Below are 16,462 nucleotides of genomic sequence, written 5' to 3' on the forward strand. Positions count from 1 at the left end.
CCACTTAGCGATGCGACCTCCCAAGGGCACAGCCTGACTTTGGGACGCGCCACCTTCCCACGCGTGAATAACATTCGCGCACGCGCGCGCAGACTACATCTTCCAGAAGGCTCTGCGTCTACCACGGGGCTAGCCTTAGTAACGATAGACTACATTTTCCAGTGACACCTTGCAAGAGGCGTTGCCCATCTACGACTATACAACTATTGGTCCAGCCCCTGGCGGAAGCTGCTCGGTGATTGGCCCGGGAGCCCGTCAGTTACTGCCGGGCGCAATTAGTTTTGCTGTGAGACTGCGAGAGGAGGTTGGAAGAGAAGCCCGCGCGGAGTCGGCCGCGCCCTTCGTGCCGGGTGAGTGACCTCTACTGTCTTCTTCCTCGTCGTGTGCTCTAGGACGGGGGGGGGGGGGGTCGCACACACGCGCCGGCACTCACGAGGGGGCAGTGCCTGTCCGCTCATGTGTCACGCCTGACCTGAGAAGCATCCTCAGCGACGCTGGGGGCAAAACCTCGCACACATGCGGGACACCCATGCACGTGGGTGCCTGCTTCGCGGGCGTCTTCTCAGACTTGGGGAGAAAACGCCCCGAGGCACAGCTGGACACGTGTGTCTACACGCGGGGACGTCTGCGGGGTTCCCCAGCTGAACACATGGGCACACGGGCACGGGAGCTCACCGCTCATAGCCCAACGCCAGGGGCTTCTGCAGTAAGAGAAGGGGAATGGCAAAGGCGAACTCTCTCCCACGCCCCGCCCACCCCAGCACTCACTCCAGGGTCCCCGTCTCTAGGTGTTCTGTTCTGTATATCATGCATATACAACTGTACTTCATTTTTATTTTGTCTCTTTAGGTAACTATCACTGCTTACTGGTACAAGAAGGAAATTCGAACAAGTGGAAAAAGTAAGGTAACTGTGGAACTGTATTTAACCAGCCCTTTCACTATATTAGACTTCTACCTTTTTTACAAAGCTTACCACATATGGTATCTTGCATGATCCTCCCAGCAGTTTGGGCTAGGCAAGGCAGACATCATTCCCATTTTCCAGAAGAGAGAGGAGACCCCAGGTTAAATAAGCCTCCCAAGGTACTAGGGAGAGGCAGAACTTGAACTCAGGCCTGTTGATATGTCCATCTATGCAGAGCTGCTTATTTACAGAAATGCGTCATTCCCTCTCTGATGGCAGGGCACTCACCCTGCTCAGTGTGACCTCAGCCATCCCTGGTTAGCATCTGGAGAGCGTTTGCCTCCCAGTCACCTGCCCCATGTTTAAGCTGCTTCTCACAGGTGCCTGGAGTGAACCAGCTCAAATTAATGTCACAGAGAAGTTGATGGGAAAGGCCAGGTCTCCTGCTTCAAGAGTGTGGAGGAAGAAGCCGCGGGAAATGGGCACATTCCTGGCAGGGGTGGGGAGGTTTCATACCATGAGACTTTTTTTTTTTTTTAAGATTTTATTTATTTATTAAGAGAGAGAGTGCAAGTGTGAGCAGGATGGGGAGGGGCAGAAAGAGAGGGGGAGAGAGAATCTCAAGCCGACTCCTCCACGAGCACAGGGCCCACTGTGGGGCTTGATCTCATGACCCTGAGATCATGACCTGAGCTGAAATCAAGAGTCGGCTGCTCAGCCACCCAGGCGCCCCACCATTAGACTTTAAAAATATACATATTATTTTAGAATGCTTTGCTGACAGAGCCACGTAGAAATGCTACGTCAATTTTAAGGATGGCTTGGAGCGCTACTTTCATACTTTCGTACACGGAAGTGAGATTGGGGCTGAAGGAGTGGTGCAGACAGTTCGAGAGGAAAAAAGCAATCAGTGGTGGGGTGGAGCTTGGCCCTGTGTGCACACTGACTTTCCCGTTACTGTTGGTATTCAAGAACTAGGTTAACTCTGCGGCCCCTTCTAAAACCATTTTATATTTAGTTTTAGTTGTTTTGGGGTGGGGTGGGACATAACAAATTCACAGGATATAGAATTATATAAAGAAAGGGAAAGATGTATTTTCTCTCTTCCTTTGCCAACCCTTCCCCCAGAGGTAATCTTACCAGCCTGTCGTGTGTGCTGATTCAGACTTTTCCCCTATGCTTTCTACTACCGTATGGAGTGTATATAGGTCTTGCTGTTTTTCTTTTGCAAAAATGGGGTTATGCTAGACGTACTGTTCTGAGATGTCTTTCCCATGTTTCAGTGTATTGTGGTCGTCTTTTCAAGTGTATGTATCGCTCTAGCTCATTCTTTCTTTTTTTTTTTTTTTAAGATTTTATTTATTTATTTGACAGGATAGAGACAGCCAGCGAGAGAGGGAACACAAACAGGGGGAGTGGGAGAGGAAGAAGCAGTCTCATAGCGGAGGAGCCTGATGTGGGGCTCGATCCCATAACGCCGGGATCACGCCCTGAGCCGAAGGCAGACGCTTAACCGCTGTGCCACCCAGGCGCCCCTCTAGCTCATTCTTTTTAACGGCTGCATCAGATTCCATTTTTGGGTGTGACTTAGTGTATTTATCCAACCCTCTGTTGATAAGCATTTGTGTGATATCCAGTTTTACAAAAAGTGACGTAATCCATGACATTTTACACACCCGTGGTAGTGTTTCTCTAGAACAGTGGCACTCAACCAGGAGCAAGTGCTGTGAATGCTAGAGAGGACATAAGGACAACCCCTGGGCTGGGGGTTGCTCTTTAGCTGAGCCCTGGTGCATGGGAGGGGCTGGCCTGGGGAAGAGTGAGTGGGGGGCACATGGGGGGAGGGGAGAGCCGCTGCATTTCAGACATGGGAAAGAGTAGGTGCAGAGGCAAGGTTGGCCGATAGGAGCTCAAGCAGTGTGTTCTAGGAACTGGTCAGGAGCAGAGCCCACCCCAGTTGAAGTGGCCGAAGGGAGGTCCAGGGTGAGGTTGAAGAAGTCCCCAGGGATCAGGTGGGCCAGGGAACATCACTTCAAAGCCTAGCACGGCTCCATTGCTGCAGCTGGGCCTGAGGTGTGCAAACTGGGGAGGGAATGCAGGAGGGCTCAGGAGTGGCTGGGCTCTTCCTTTGGATCATGTGGGCTTGTTGGGGAGTCCCATGGGTGCTCCTGGAGCCTGCATGTCAGACGTCTCCCTCGGTGCTCAGCTGCAGCGGGCTCTGCTCCCACACTGACTCAGCCTGGGACTTTACCTCAGGCGGGAGTTTGCCATAAAGCCAGGTGTCTTGGAAAGCAAGCTGATCTCTGGAAGTGAATGATTTCCTACCAAGCCTGTTGGTTCATTCAGTCGACAAATATAAGCACTCACCATGCTGGGCTCTGTTCCAGGTACTGGAAATACAGGGATGGGCAAATGAGAGCAAGGCCACGTTGTCACAGGTTCACATTCTCGTGGGGCAAAGTGGCAAGAAACAGATGTCCAGAATCGATGTCCAGTATATTAACGATATGCAGAAGAATAGAGCCGGGCAAGGGGAGAGAAGGGGATGTGGGTGCTGTGTTAGATGGGATGGTCGGGGAGGGCTGCTCTGAGGAGGTGGCTTGTGAGCAGAGACCCTAAGAACTTGCTCTGGTGTTTACTCCATGTCTGTTGCTTTTAGATTGAAACTGATGGATGTTGTATGGGCCAGAGGCAGGGATGGTTGGCTATGACCCCAAAGCCGATGGCAGGAGTATCTCCAGTTTTGAGGTGGCGGTGGCTGGGTCTGTGTCTGGACTTGTCACTCGGGTGATGGTCAGCCCCTTGGATGTCATCAAGATCCGTTTCCAGGTACCCTTCCCCTTGTTTTCCCCATGTAATGGCGAGAGGACACGTTTTCTCTTTCTTGTCAAAGCAGTTTCCAAAGCTTGGAATTTTGTCGAGAGCACTTCGCTGCCTTTGTTACATTTTCCACAATTTCTCCTTCTCACCCCACACCTGCCCCTGTTGTCCTGACCTTTTCAATTTTGATTCCTAGCTTCAGATTGAACGCCTGTCTCGCAGTGACCCCAGTGCAAAATACTATGGGATCCTGCAGGCTGGGAGACAGATTTTGCAAGAGGAAGGCCTCACAGCATTCTGGAAAGGACACGTCCCAGCCCAGCTTCTCTCTATAGGCTATGGAGCTGTCCAAGTAGGTGGCAGGGGGACGGGCCAGGGCCCTGGGTTAGTGTTGCTCAACAGAGGAGCATGGGGAGGTGGGGCCTGCAGGGACCCTGTCTGGGTAGGCGGTCACCACACTTCTGCTTGTCTTAACTGGGAAACTACGTGAAGTTTGAAGTCTGAAATTGAAGACGGAGTCAGACCAAGCTGTACCGTTTAGGCATTCCCTTCCCCACAACCCCCTAGGGCTTAGCAAATGTCGATACAAATCCTTTCATTTTTCAAAATAGCGTTTTCACATCTGTACTTCTGTGAACTTCCCAGCAGCACTGTGAGGAAGGTAGAACAGGTGTTCCGTGGATCCCAGAGAAGGGGAAGTGAGCTGAGCTGCCACAGGCCACACAGCCCGGACGTGGAGGGCAGGATGAGAACGCGGGCTCCGTAGCTTTTGTTCACATGTTCACGCCGCTCAGCGCCAGTTGATTCCTTTTTTTCTTTTTTTTTTCTTTTTTTTTAAAGACTTTATTTATTTGAGAGAGAGCGAGAGAGCCTGTGTGCCAGCAGGGGGAAGAGCAGAGGGAGAGGGACAAGCAAACTCCCCGCTGAGTGCAGAGCCCGACTTGGGGTTCGATGCCACGACCCCGAGATCATGACCTGAGCTGAAACCAAGAGTCGGATGCTGAACGACTGACCCCCCAGGTGCCCCGGCACCAGTTGATTCCTGGCGGGGGGGTGTACAGTCGTAGTGGGGGTAGGAGCCGGCCCAGGTGCAGTGCTCATTGTGAGCCAGGCCCTGCGTTAAGCCCTTGACGTGTGTTACCTCACAGCCATCCTTCCAGGGAGGCTCTGTTGTCGCCCCCATGTTACCGACAGAAGACGAGGCAGAGAGAGCTTACGTAATGAACCCAGCCAAAGTCACCAGCTGCAAAGTTGGCAGAATCAGGATTCCCACCCGGACAGCTAGAGCCAGAGTAGCCCCTGCCTGCCTTTCCTGCGATGTCACAGCGATGGCTTGGGTCAGGTGCTCATGGGTCGACGTGCCTCTGCGGCCAGCACTCTGATGCTGCAGTGTGACGAGTACACCCAGCCATGTGCTCTCGGACCCTGAGCCATCTTGAGCTGCCTGCAGCAGAGCTCAGCCCAGGATACGCAGAATTCTCCCGAGAGAATTTCTGCTCCAGGGCAGAGTGTCTGTCAAACAGAGTGCAGTCTGCCAGCTGCACTGAAGGGGTGCCCGCAGAGAATCATAACGGCTCTCCTCTCCCGGCTCTGAGGAAACACAGTTAATGAGTAGAACTTTCTTTCTTTTTTTTTAAGATTTTCTTTATTCAGTTGACAGCACAAGCAGCGGAAACAGCAGGCAGAGGGAGAGGGAGAAGCAGGCTCTCTGCTCAGCAAGGAGCCTGCTGTGGGGCTCGATCCCAGGACCCTGAGATCATGACCTGAGCCTCCCAGGCGCCCCTGAGTACAACTTTCTGATACAAAATTTTTCTCATCTATTTTCTTAACCCTCTGGATATTTGGCTCTACTCGAGTAGAGGATAAAATGGCATCTGCGCTTTGCACAAAATTATGTTTCTTGTATTCTGTCACTGCTCAGGGAGAGTATTTCCTCGTCCGTAGAACTGGGCCCCACCTGGGTCACGGTGGTGTACGGGGCGGGGCGGGGGGGGGCTGTTTCTCAATTACTTTGTCACGTGCTCTTGTAGTTTCTGTCGTTTGAACTGCTGACCGAGCTGGTGCACAGAGCCACCGAGTACGACGCCCGTGACTTCTCAGTGCACTTCGTGTGCGGCGGCCTGTCCGCCAGCGCCGCAACCCTGGCCGTGCAGCCCGTGGACGTGCTGCGCACTCGCTTTGCAGCTCAGGGCGAGCCCAAGGTGAGTGGCTGGGCCGGAGAAGGGGTGCCCGCGTAACAGAAGGGGAGCCGGGAGTCAGGGCTCTTTTCCAGAGAGGGAGCAAGACCCCCAGGCTTGCTGGGGTTTGCATCCCCTCGGTCGGTCCATCTGTAAGACCTGTAACCGTGCCAGGCGCTCGCAGCCCCGCGAGGGAGACAGAACCTCCAGGCGGGAAACCGAACGAGTCATGAGTGGTAGGCTGGACAGTAAAGGCGTCCGGGAGAGGGAGACTTGAGATCATATTTCTGGGTTATTGTGAGTGTTTTTGGTTTTCACAAAGAGTGGATAGAGGAAATGGGACGGTTGAGTCAGATTGCAGGAAGAACTTCGTGAAAGGGAGGGATTAAATCCTGAAATAGACCTTCCCACCATAATCTTTGTTTCCGGGACATACGTAAGAATAGCTCTGTGTGTGTGTGAGTGTGTGTGCACCCATGCACGTGCTCAACCAAGAAAGAAGAATTTTCCTGTCTCCCTTCTGCTTGAGGGTATTTGGGTGGGAATGACACTGCTTAAGAACTGGACGTGCTTCAGAAGCACTGCGCCTTCCGTTCGGTTCCGTTGCCTGGGGTGGAGATCCGGGGCTGGTGGAGCCCTTTTGTTTAGGAGACATCCTGATGGCATTTTTGGTTTGGAAGGGCAAAGTGTCCTGGGAACAGTCTGCAAGCAAACGAATGGGACATGAGAGCTAGATCCTTCTGTATGGCACTTTAGTGGGAAATAGAGCTTTCTGCTGGTGGTGAAATGAGATGAGGGGCCCTAGGCACTGGGCAGAGAGATGGAGGGGAAGGGTGTTTGTAGTTGGAGAAGACACATAGCCCTCAGCAACATGGTGGCTGCTCGGATGGAAAAAAATGCGTGCTGGTGCTCCATCGGCTTCTCCACTCCGGGATGCTGGGGTCCTCTTCCGTGACTTCCCGGCCTTTAGTTAAAAAAAAGAAAAAAAATCTAGGGGCGCCTGGGTGGCACAGCGGTTAAGCGTCTGCCTTCGGCTCAGGGCGTGATCCCGGCATTCCGGGATCGAGCCCCACATCAGGCTCCTCTGCTATGAGCCTGCTTCTTCCTCTCCCACTCCCCCTGCTTGTGTTCCCTCTCTCGCTGGCTGTCTCTATCTCTGTCAAATAAATAAATAAAATCTTTAAAAAAAAAAAAAGAAAAAAATCTAGGAGAGGGTACACCTGAAACTAATATAATACTGTGTGTCAGTTACACTTCAATAATAAATTTTAAAGTGGCACCTGGGTGGCACAGCGGTTAAGCGTCTGCCTTCGGCTCTGGGCGTGATCCCGGTGTTATGGGATCGAGCCCCACATCAGGCTCCTCCGCTAGGAGCCTGCTTCTTCCTCTCCCACTCCCCCTGCTTGTGTTCCCTCTCTCGCTGGCTGTCTCTCTCTCTGTCAAATAAATAAATAAAATCTTTAAAAATAATAATAATAATAATAAATTTTAAAAAGAGGTCTGTGAGAAGGAAAGGTATAAGAGAAAAGAGAATAACATATTACCTCTCTGGCTTAGATGACCTATCCCTTAGAGATAGGGATTCTGGATTCTGGAATGATCAGGAAATCGTCTGCGTGCAAAAGTGAGTGGAAGAGATCTGTTTAAAAGCCGCAGACCCTCCGCCTTCCATAGGTCAGTAGCAGCCATGGTGTGAAACCTCACCTTTAAAATGTTTCTTGGGGCGCCTGGGTGGCTCAGCTGGTTAAGCGTCGGCCTTCAGCTCAGGTCATGATCCCCGGGTCCTGGGATGGAGCCCCGCGTCAGGGCTCGTTGCTCAGCGGGGAGCCTGCTTCTCCCTCTCCTCTCCACTCATCCTCTCTCTCTCTCTCTCACACTATCTGTGTTGCTATCTCTCTCTCTCAAATAAATAAGTTAATAAAATCTTTAAAATGTTTCTTAATCAGGGGTGCCTGGTGGCTCAGTTGGTTGACCGTCCAACTCTCGGTTTATGCTCAGGTTGTGATCTCAGCGTTGTGACAGCGAGCCCTGCATCAGGGCTCCTCGCTCAGCATGGAGGCTGCTTGAGATTCTCTCTCCCTTTCCCTGTGCCCCTCCCCTGCTGTGTGCACTCGTTCTCGTCTCTCTCACATACACAGTAAAACTCACTCTTTTTAGTATCCAGCTCTCTGACTTTTTTCGGGGGGAAGGACCCTGCTGAGGGTCCAAGTAGACCCTGCTGAGCATGGAACCCGACCCGGGGCTCCCTCCCAGGGCTCCGAGATCATGACGCAAGCCCAAGTCAGACGCTCAACCAGCTGAGCCACCCAGGAGCCCCTCCGTGACTTCTCATGAATGCGTGCAGTCACAGAACCACTACTATAACCGAGATAGAAAACAAAAGTTCGTCACCGCCAAAACGTCCTCCTGGCCTCTAGAGTCAGTCCCTCTCCGTTGCCAGCCTCTGTTAACACTGATCTGTCTTCTGGCTGAAGTTTGATCTTTTTCAGAATGTCACTTACAGGGACTATGTCTTACGTAGTTGTAAGAGTGGGCGCCCTTCACTTGGCATCTGTACCTGGGAGCCATCCATGCCACACGCGGGAGAGGTCAGTTCCTTCTCCTTGCTGCCTAATATTCTGTCCTGTGGCCCTACCATGGTTTGTTAGTTGGAAGGTGTCAGGGTGCTTCTCCAGTCTTTTGGTGATTGTGAATAAAACCACTACGAACATTCACATACGGGTTATTGTGTGAACATTTTGTTTCTCTGGGGTGAATACCTGGGGGTGGGATTGCTGAGTTGTGAAAGCGTTCAGTTTTGAGGAAAAGCCGACCTGCTTCCTACATGGCTGTGCCGTTTTGCCTTCCCACCAACAGTCCCAGCTGTTCCTCAGCCTCACCAATACTTAGTATTATCTGGTTTTTGTTTTTATTTTATTCTTTTTAAAATTTTAATTTTTTAATTTAAATTCAATTAATTAACATATAAGTATATTATTTGTCTCAGGCGTACAGGTCTGTGACTCCTCAGTCTTACGTGATACTCAGGGCTCATTACGTCACGTGCCCTCCCCTGTGTCCATCACCCAGTCACCCAGTCCCCCCACCTGCCTCCCCTCCAGCAACCCTCAGTTTGTTTCCTATGGTTAAGAGTCTCTTATGCTTTGTCTCCTTCTCTGGTTTTGTCTTATTTTTTTTTTCTTCTCTTCCCTTCTGATCCTCTGCCTTGTTTTTTAAATTCCACATATGAGTGAGATCATATCATCATTGTCTTTCTCTGATTGACTGACTTTGCTTAGCATGATACCCTCTGGTCCCATCCGCAATTTTATTCTTTTCTAAAGATTGATCTATTTATTTGAGAACGAGAGAGAACAAGTGTGCCTGTGAGCAGGGGGAGGGGCAGAGGGAAAGAATCTCAAGCCGACTCCCCGCTGAGCACGGAGCCTGACACGGGGCTCCATCTCAGGACCCTGAAGTCATGACCTGAGCTGAAACCATGAGTTGGCGCTTAACCGACTCAGCCACCCAGGTGCCCCTATTTTTATCTTATTCTTTTAAATTTTAGCCATTCCACTAGATGTGAATCGTGGTATGTCACCGTGATTTTACCACAGAGATGTTGAGTGTCTATTTTGTGCTTACTGGCCCTCTGTGTAGCTTCCTCGCCGAAGCAGTCTGTTCAAGTTGTTTTCCAGTTTTGGTCGCTTGTCGTTTTTGTTTTACACATTTTTTCCGAGCCTGGCCGTGGCTGTCTTCATGTCCTTATCGTCCATTTTTTGCAGAGCAGATGTTTTTAATTTTTTTAAAAGATTTTATTTATTTATTAGAGAGAGAGAGAGCACACGCACACAACCAGGGGGAGCAGCAGGCAGAGGGAGAAGCAGGCTCCCCACTGAGCAGGGAGCCCCACATGGGGCTCGATCCCAGGACCCCGGGATCATGACCTGAGCCGAAGGCAGACGCTTCACCGACTGAGCCACCCACGTGCCCCAGTAAAGGCCTAATTTATCAAATTGTTCTTTTATGGATTTTGCTTTTGGTATTTTATCTAAGAAACCTTTGCATAGGGGCGCCTGGGTGGCACAGCAGTTAAGCGTCTGCCTTCAGCTCAGGGCGTGATCCCGGCGTTCTGGGATCGAGCCCCACATCAGGCTCCTCCGCTATGAGCCTGCTTCTTCCTCTCCCACTCCCCCTGCTTGTGTTCCCTCTTTCGCTGGCTGTCTCTATCTCTGTCAAATAAATAAATAAAATCTTAAAAAAAAAAAAAAAAAACAAAACCTTTGCATAGGGGCCCCTAAGTGTCCAACTGTTGGTCTCACATCAGGTCATGATCTCGCAATCATGGGATTGAGCCCTGCACAGGGCTCTGCTCAGCGTGGAGTCTGCTTCAGATTCTCTCCCCCTCCTTCCACTCTTGCTCTCTCTCTGTCTCTCAAATAAATAAGTAAAATCTTTAAAAAAAGAAAAAAGAAAGAAATCTGCCTAACTCAAATTCACAAAGATTTTTTCCCTCAAGAGTTTGTCTTGTTCTCTGAATCTTACCTCTTTTTTAAATAGACCCTTCCCTTTTATCACAGAGGTGATGCCTTCTCTGTGGCCTGAGAATATCAGTTCCAGTTTTGTGGTTGGCCTCTGTTTCCCTTTGTTTCCTTCTTCTGTCTATACTTCCTTCCAGGTGATTTCTGTATCCCCCATTGATCATTTTGGTCTCTGTTTTTCTTTTTTCCTTTGGTTTTTTGTTTTTTGTTTTTGTAACTACTGTGGGTTACAGGATCTCGTGACCCTGAGATCAAGAGTCACACACTCTACTGACTGAGCCTGCCAGGCGCCCTGGTCTCCATTTTTTATGAGGGCTTTCCTCAGATGTCTGGTGACCCTTGGCTGCCAGCCTGGTGTTAACGGGGGCACAGAGAAGCAGAGTGGGACTGTGGGCGCATGGCAGGCTTGTTGCCCGATGGCCTTTCTCTGAGGCTTGGCCCTTTCTTGGAGGTCCCCAGGGTGAAATCCTTCGGCGTGGCTGCCAGCATCTGGGAGCTAAGAGGGGAGGAGGTAGCCAGGGTCCTCCCTTCTCCGTGCAGTGTACCTCCCTCAGCTGCCCTGTCCCCTCGGTGCCTCGCCGTGCCCACAGCCCCTCTGGTCCACTGCAAAGAATGCGTCGAATGGAAGGGTACTAAGAAAAATCAATGCCTTGTGGTCTCCCTGCATGGAGACTGCCTGTTGACAGGTTAGAAAAGGTTAAATATATGCACACGGCAAAAAATCCACAGAGCATAAAATGGTAAGAGTAAATCTCCCTCCTCCCCGCCCTGCCTTTCCCTCCGTAGAGGTCATGCTCGCCCTTCCCCGTTTCTCGTGTATCCCTGGGGGCGGGGGGGGGGTCCCTGCATAGTTTGTTCCTCCACGGTCACTAAAGCCGCTCTTCAGCCTCTCACTGTGCTCATTCAACTATGTGTTTGGGGATTATTCCCAATCCATTGCATAGATGGCGTGATCCTGTTTCAACGGCTGCTCTGTGTCCTTCTGGACGGGTGTGTCGTCATGTATGTAACCACCACCCGAGGGTGGATGCTGCGTCTTTGCTGTCCCGCAGGACGCGAGGGCAGCCGTCCTCGGACATGTACCGTTGTGCACTTGTGCAGACATACTGGTCTTGTCAATAGCTAGGAAGGGAGTTGCTGGAAAACCCTACCCCTGGGATTTTTGTCCAGCATTTTCTTTGTGCCCTTGGCAGGATAAGTCATGCTCCCAGCGGCTGGGATTTTAGCCGAGGCGAGGGGAGCGTGATGGGCTGTGTTCTGGGGCCAGACCGCCCCCGCACATTCACTCGAGCTGCCTGTGTACCGTCCAGGTGTATAAAACCCTGCGAGATGCCGTGGTGACCATGTACCGGACCGAAGGCCCATTGGTTTTCTACAAAGGCTTGAACCCCACCTTGATTGCCATCTTCCCCTACGCCGGGTTCCAGTTCTCCTTTTACAGCGCCTTGAAGCACGTGCACGAATGGGTCCTGCCCGCCCAGGGAAGGAGGAACGGTGAGAGAGCCCTCATACGAAGAGAATCCTGGTCTCCACTGTCCCCCTCCCGCAAGCCCTCTCTATCCGATCCTTGTACGGGCTGAGGTCTTCCTGTCAGAGGCTAGCACATCCCCGTTCTCCAAACCCTGCCAACCAAACCAACCAAGCCAGCCGCTTGCAGACCCTTTCTTTCAGCTCTTGCCACCCCAGCAGTGGCACTGTTGACATTTATTTCCTCCCAAGCCTTGAACCGAGTCACACCGCAGAGCCTGCAAGTTCCTATTCCATTCCCTCCTTATTGCCGGCCGTGCCCAGAGTGGCCGTGTGTGGTTCTCCTCGGAGATTCAGGATGCTGGTGGGTCTTAGTCTTATGGTGGAGGCTTAGAGCTCTTGACCTTGAACTTGTCTTCCCCCCGATTGCACTTCCTTCATGTTCCCCCTCAATCCCACTTTGGTTCAGAGAACCTCAAAAACCTGCTGTGTGGCAGTGGAGCCGGAGTCATCAGCAAGACCCTCACGTACCCCCTGGACCTCTTCAAGAAACGGCTGCAGGTCGGAGGGTTTGAGCAGGCCCGAGCCACCTTTGGCCAGGTGAGCCATTCCCCTGCAGAGAGCTCTGAGCCTTGCCCCTCCCCTGCCCATTGGTCAGCATTAGCCCACAGCCCATCCCTGGGGATCCCCAAACACATGGGAAAACCACACATAAGCCCTGTGCATGTTGGACACTGGGACGATCCGATCCAGGCAAAGGAGGGTTCAGTGTTTGCTCTTAAAGAGTGTTCAGCTCAGGGTGCCTGGGGGCTCAGTAGGTTAAGTGTCTGACTCTTTGGTCTCAGCTCAGGTCTTGATCTGGGGGTTGTGAGTTCAAGCCCTGTGTTGGGCTCCACGATGGGCATGGAGCCTACCTCAAGTAAAAAAAGAAAAAGTGTTCAGTTCAGTTTGGGACAAAGAATATAATCACATAAGAAGGGTGATTTTGTTGAAGGGTGCCGGTTGGCACGGTTGAGCGTCTGACTCCTGGTTTCCGCTCAGGTCGTGATATCAGGTTTGTGAGTCAAGCCCCACGTTGGGCTCCGTGCTTGGTGTGGAGTCTGCTTGTCCCTCTCCCTCTGCTCCTCCCCTGCTCTCAAGCTCGAGCGCGCCTGCTCCCTCTCTCTCTCTCTCTCTCTCAAATAAATAAATAAACAAACGTTAAGTAGAGATACGTCCTCAAAATACTAAAAAACATGGAGGAGACTCCCGCTGGAGCATGAGATTGTTTGCTTTATTCTGTAGGGGTTCCTGGAGAGGGGGAATGAAATCTGATCAACTAAATTATATTTTAAAGGCACTAGAAGGGTTTGTCATTCACAGAAACCCCCATTATAGGTGATCTCGTAATGTTAAGAATCATTCCCTAGTCAGCTTGGGTTTTGCAAACTGGATTTTTACCTGCTGCTTTAGGGGCACCATGGCCTGGTGGGCTGGGGGTAGAGCAAGGGGGAGTAACTCCAGTGCTCTCCCCTCCGGAACCTGGGAACCTGGGACAAACATGCCCGACAGATGTCAGAGGAGAAGAGTGGCGTGGAACGGGACACGGAAGGGAGACAGCACTCCTTACTTGGGGGAAGGGAAAGAATTGAGTTAGCTGTAATACATCTTTGTAGGAAATTCAGACGTCCCGGAGACAAAAAGGTAAACCTGACTCCCAGCACTGCCCACCCAGAGATAATCACGGAACCTTTGGCTATAGTTCTGTTTCTTTGCATAAACATACACGTGTACGTTTTAACACAGGGTGGAATACAAGGTTTTATAACCTCCTTTTTCCACTTACGAACTTGTCCTGAGGGAATGGTTTGAATTTGCACAGGGAGAGTTGGTGAGAGCCCAGGACAGAGGAGAGAGCCTTGCTCCTAACAGACTTTGTGGCCAGTTTGGTGGGAGGACCAGTGGGGGATGAGGGCAGATCAGGGAGGGAAGCTGAGGCCAAATGGGGCAGCACCCTGAACACCAGGCTGTGGGGCTTTGATTTGATTCTTTTTTTCTCTTCCTTTCCCCTTTTTTTTAAGTAAGCTCTATGCCCAGCGTGGGACTTGAACTCATGACCCTGAGATCAAGAGTCCCACACTACCAACTGAGCCAGCCAGACTCCTCTTGATTGTTTATAATGTTGTTGTCATCGCAACGGGGAGTTGGTGGAGCTGTGGAGAGAGCGGGGCTTGAGGGGAGTTGAGTCTTGGGGACGCGAGTCTGGCAGCGGTATGTGGTGAACTGAGAAGGCCAGGCTACAGGCCAGAGGTCACGAGGGCCAGATTGAGATCCACTGCCCACCAGGGGGGCCGGGGGGATGGGGGAAAGGGTCTGTAAGAGGCCCAGTCGGTAGGAGCTCTGTCCAGTGCTGATTTCCAGGCGCTGCATCTGGTAAGTCTGAATTATTAGTCTACTTGGAAGAGAAGGAAAAGGTTCACTCCTCTGTCCTTTTTGCGTTCGTTGCTTTGTCCAGCAAGTGCTGACGTGGAGCTGTGACATGCCAGCTGCTGGGCTGACAGGAGAATAGAGCCAGCATCCGCGTGTTAATCACTCCGTCTGTCCTCTGCCCAGGTTCGCAGCTATAGGGGCCTCCTGCATTGTGCCCAGCAGGTGCTACGAGAGGAAGGCCCCACGGGCTTCTTCAAGGGCCTGTCCCCCAGCCTGCTGAAGGCTGCTCTCTCCACTGGCTTCGTGTTCTTCTGGTATGAGCTCTTCTGTAACGTTTTCCACCACATGAAGAAGGCGGACAGCTAGCCCCGAGGGCGGGAAGGGCGGCCTCCCTAAAGAAGGCGGACTCCTCTATCATTTCTTGTTGCGCTGAGAGCTGCTGCCCACTCCCTGCCTGCCAGCCAGCTCTGCCATCACTAGGACAAGGGCTTTCTTGGGGAGAATGCAGGACTTGGTCTGTGGGGACGCAGCCACGTCGGTCAGAAGGAGCTTGAGGTGGTTTCTCCGTGTGGTCCATGTTCACGGGAAAGGCAGCAGCGGCCACCCTGCGCTTCTCAGCACCTTCTGCCCAGAGAACCGTCTGGGCTCTGGGGGCAGAGGGCCACGGCTGGAGCCTGAGGGCTGGGATTGGGCCCTTTGCGGGGCCTGGTCCTCCCGTGTGCACTCTTACTCCCACAATTTAATATACAGTGAAGCTAAGAGCACATTCCTTATTTCACTCCATCTTCCCTTCCCATCACATCCCTGCTCACAAAGTATGAGCGAAGGAACCCTTGCCTTCCTCAGATTCCATTTTTCTCAGTACTGTTCCTCACACAGCTTTGCTTCTGGTTCTGGAGGGAAGAATTAGTCACTTTATATCCCCCCACCCCATGCCCAGATCCTCCTGTCTGTGAAGTCCTGCTCAAGCTGTTCTCTTCCTGGGTGGGACAGAGCATGGCTAAGGGCCTCTGGGGAAAACACATCCCAGCAGCCCACAAGAAGTGGGGGCTGTGCTGATGGGGAGGAGCTGTGGGTAAAGGTGGTGGCCCTTTTCCCCAATCTACCTGCTACACTCCTCTTCCAGGGGGTGGGGGCGAGAGCCTCACAGCTGGGCCAGTTGGCATCAGCTGCCCGTTCAGCGTCCCCCTCCTTGGCTTAGCATGGTTCTGTGTGTATTGTGTCGCCCCAGAAGGGCCGCTGCTCTGAAGCAGCCTCATGAAGGGGGTGGTAGAAGGAAAGGGCTGGGCAGCCAGCCTGCTGAGGGTAGTGGTATCTAGGGGTGGGGGGTTGTCAGCATAAGAACTCACAACAGCTACTCATAGGGGCACAGAGGAGAAACTGCAGTTAGGGGGTGAGACCAGGAAATCTACAGAACATGACCACCACCCTTTCCAACCTGTTCTGCGCCCTCCCCCCCACCCCCCGGGAGCCTGGCCTGCAGGGTTGCTCTGCAGGGGGAGCCAGGATAGAGGAGCACCAGAGCCCGTTGCAGGATTTCACCCTGCCCTCAGTCTGGGCTCTGGCTCCAGCGTCTGCTCTCACTTAGGCGGAAAGCAGGGGTCAGCAGCAGACCTGTGTGGGTGTCATGACCCTTGGACCCCTTCTGTCATCAGAACTGTTTTGGCTCTGGCCTGGGGCTTTGTGACGTGTCTGAGACCCTGAATCCTGAAGTTTCCCTGCTCCTGGCTGCTGATTATGAAGGTCCAGGCTGTGGGTAGGGGGTGCTCCAACACCCACAGGGTTTGGGGCACTGGAGGCCTGGGCTTGGGGCTGCAGGAAAGCAGCTGCCTGAATGTATTTTTTAAGAAATTCCACGTTAGTGGAATAAAATAAACTCTCTTCTCTCCTACTCATTATTTTGCTGCAGCTGCTCTTTCTCAGCCATCTGCTGGTGACCACTTCGACCAGCTCTCTTAACAGAAGGACTTTGGCCACAGGAAACCGCCATGGACACTTGAATGCGATGGGGAGAGGCGCCTTTGCAGCCCCTTCTGGTTGCCCTCCTGCAGCCCAGGGCCAGACTCAGGGATGGCCCTCGGCTGCTGGGCCCGCGCCTCGTCCCCAGCCCCATCCACGACCAAGTCAGGGGCTTGTCCAGCTTGTGACTCCCAACACCTCCCA

General features: G+C 52.3%; 1 protein-coding gene across 3 annotated transcripts; it reads left to right on the forward strand.

Moving 5' to 3' along the window:
• Window positions 1-222: 222 nt before the first annotated feature.
• On the forward strand, window positions 223-16,190 carry SLC25A19 (solute carrier family 25 member 19). Of its 3 annotated transcripts, XM_045814565.2 has the most exons (9): window positions 223-350; window positions 850-906; window positions 3,566-3,735; window positions 3,923-4,078; window positions 5,757-5,927; window positions 11,734-11,917; window positions 12,360-12,490; window positions 14,483-14,613; window positions 15,955-16,190. In XM_045814565.2, coding segments are annotated over exons 3-9 (930 nt in total). In that variant the 5' UTR covers window positions 223-350; window positions 850-906; window positions 3,566-3,579; the 3' UTR covers window positions 15,956-16,190. The 3 variants fall into 3 exon arrangements, with proteins under 3 accessions (XP_045670521.1, XP_045670518.1, XP_045670520.1); XM_045814562.2 differs by having other exon boundaries at window positions 14,483-16,190; XM_045814564.2 differs by having other exon boundaries at window positions 850-901; window positions 14,483-16,190.
• The last annotated feature ends 272 nt before the right edge of the window (window positions 16,191-16,462 follow it).

Source organism: Ursus americanus, chromosome 23 (genome assembly GCF_024610735.1).
Source record: "Ursus americanus isolate L20-20 chromosome 23, mUrsAme1.1.p, whole genome shotgun sequence".
NCBI classification, from domain to species: Eukaryota; Metazoa; Chordata; class Mammalia; order Carnivora; family Ursidae; genus Ursus; species Ursus americanus.

Excerpts from the sequence above, each read along its gene's own strand:
- SLC25A19 (XM_045814562.2), top strand. The coding sequence starts at position 3,580 with ATGTTGTATGGGCCAGAGGCAGGGATGGTTGGCTATGACCCCAAAGCC. Across the intron at positions 5,928-11,733 it reads CAGCTCAGGGCGAGCCCAAG|GTGTATAAAACCCTGCGAGA; the intron begins GTGAGTGGCTGG and ends TGTACCGTCCAG. Across the intron at positions 11,918-12,359 it reads CGCCCAGGGAAGGAGGAACG|AGAACCTCAAAAACCTGCTG; the intron begins GTGAGAGAGCCC and ends ACTTTGGTTCAG.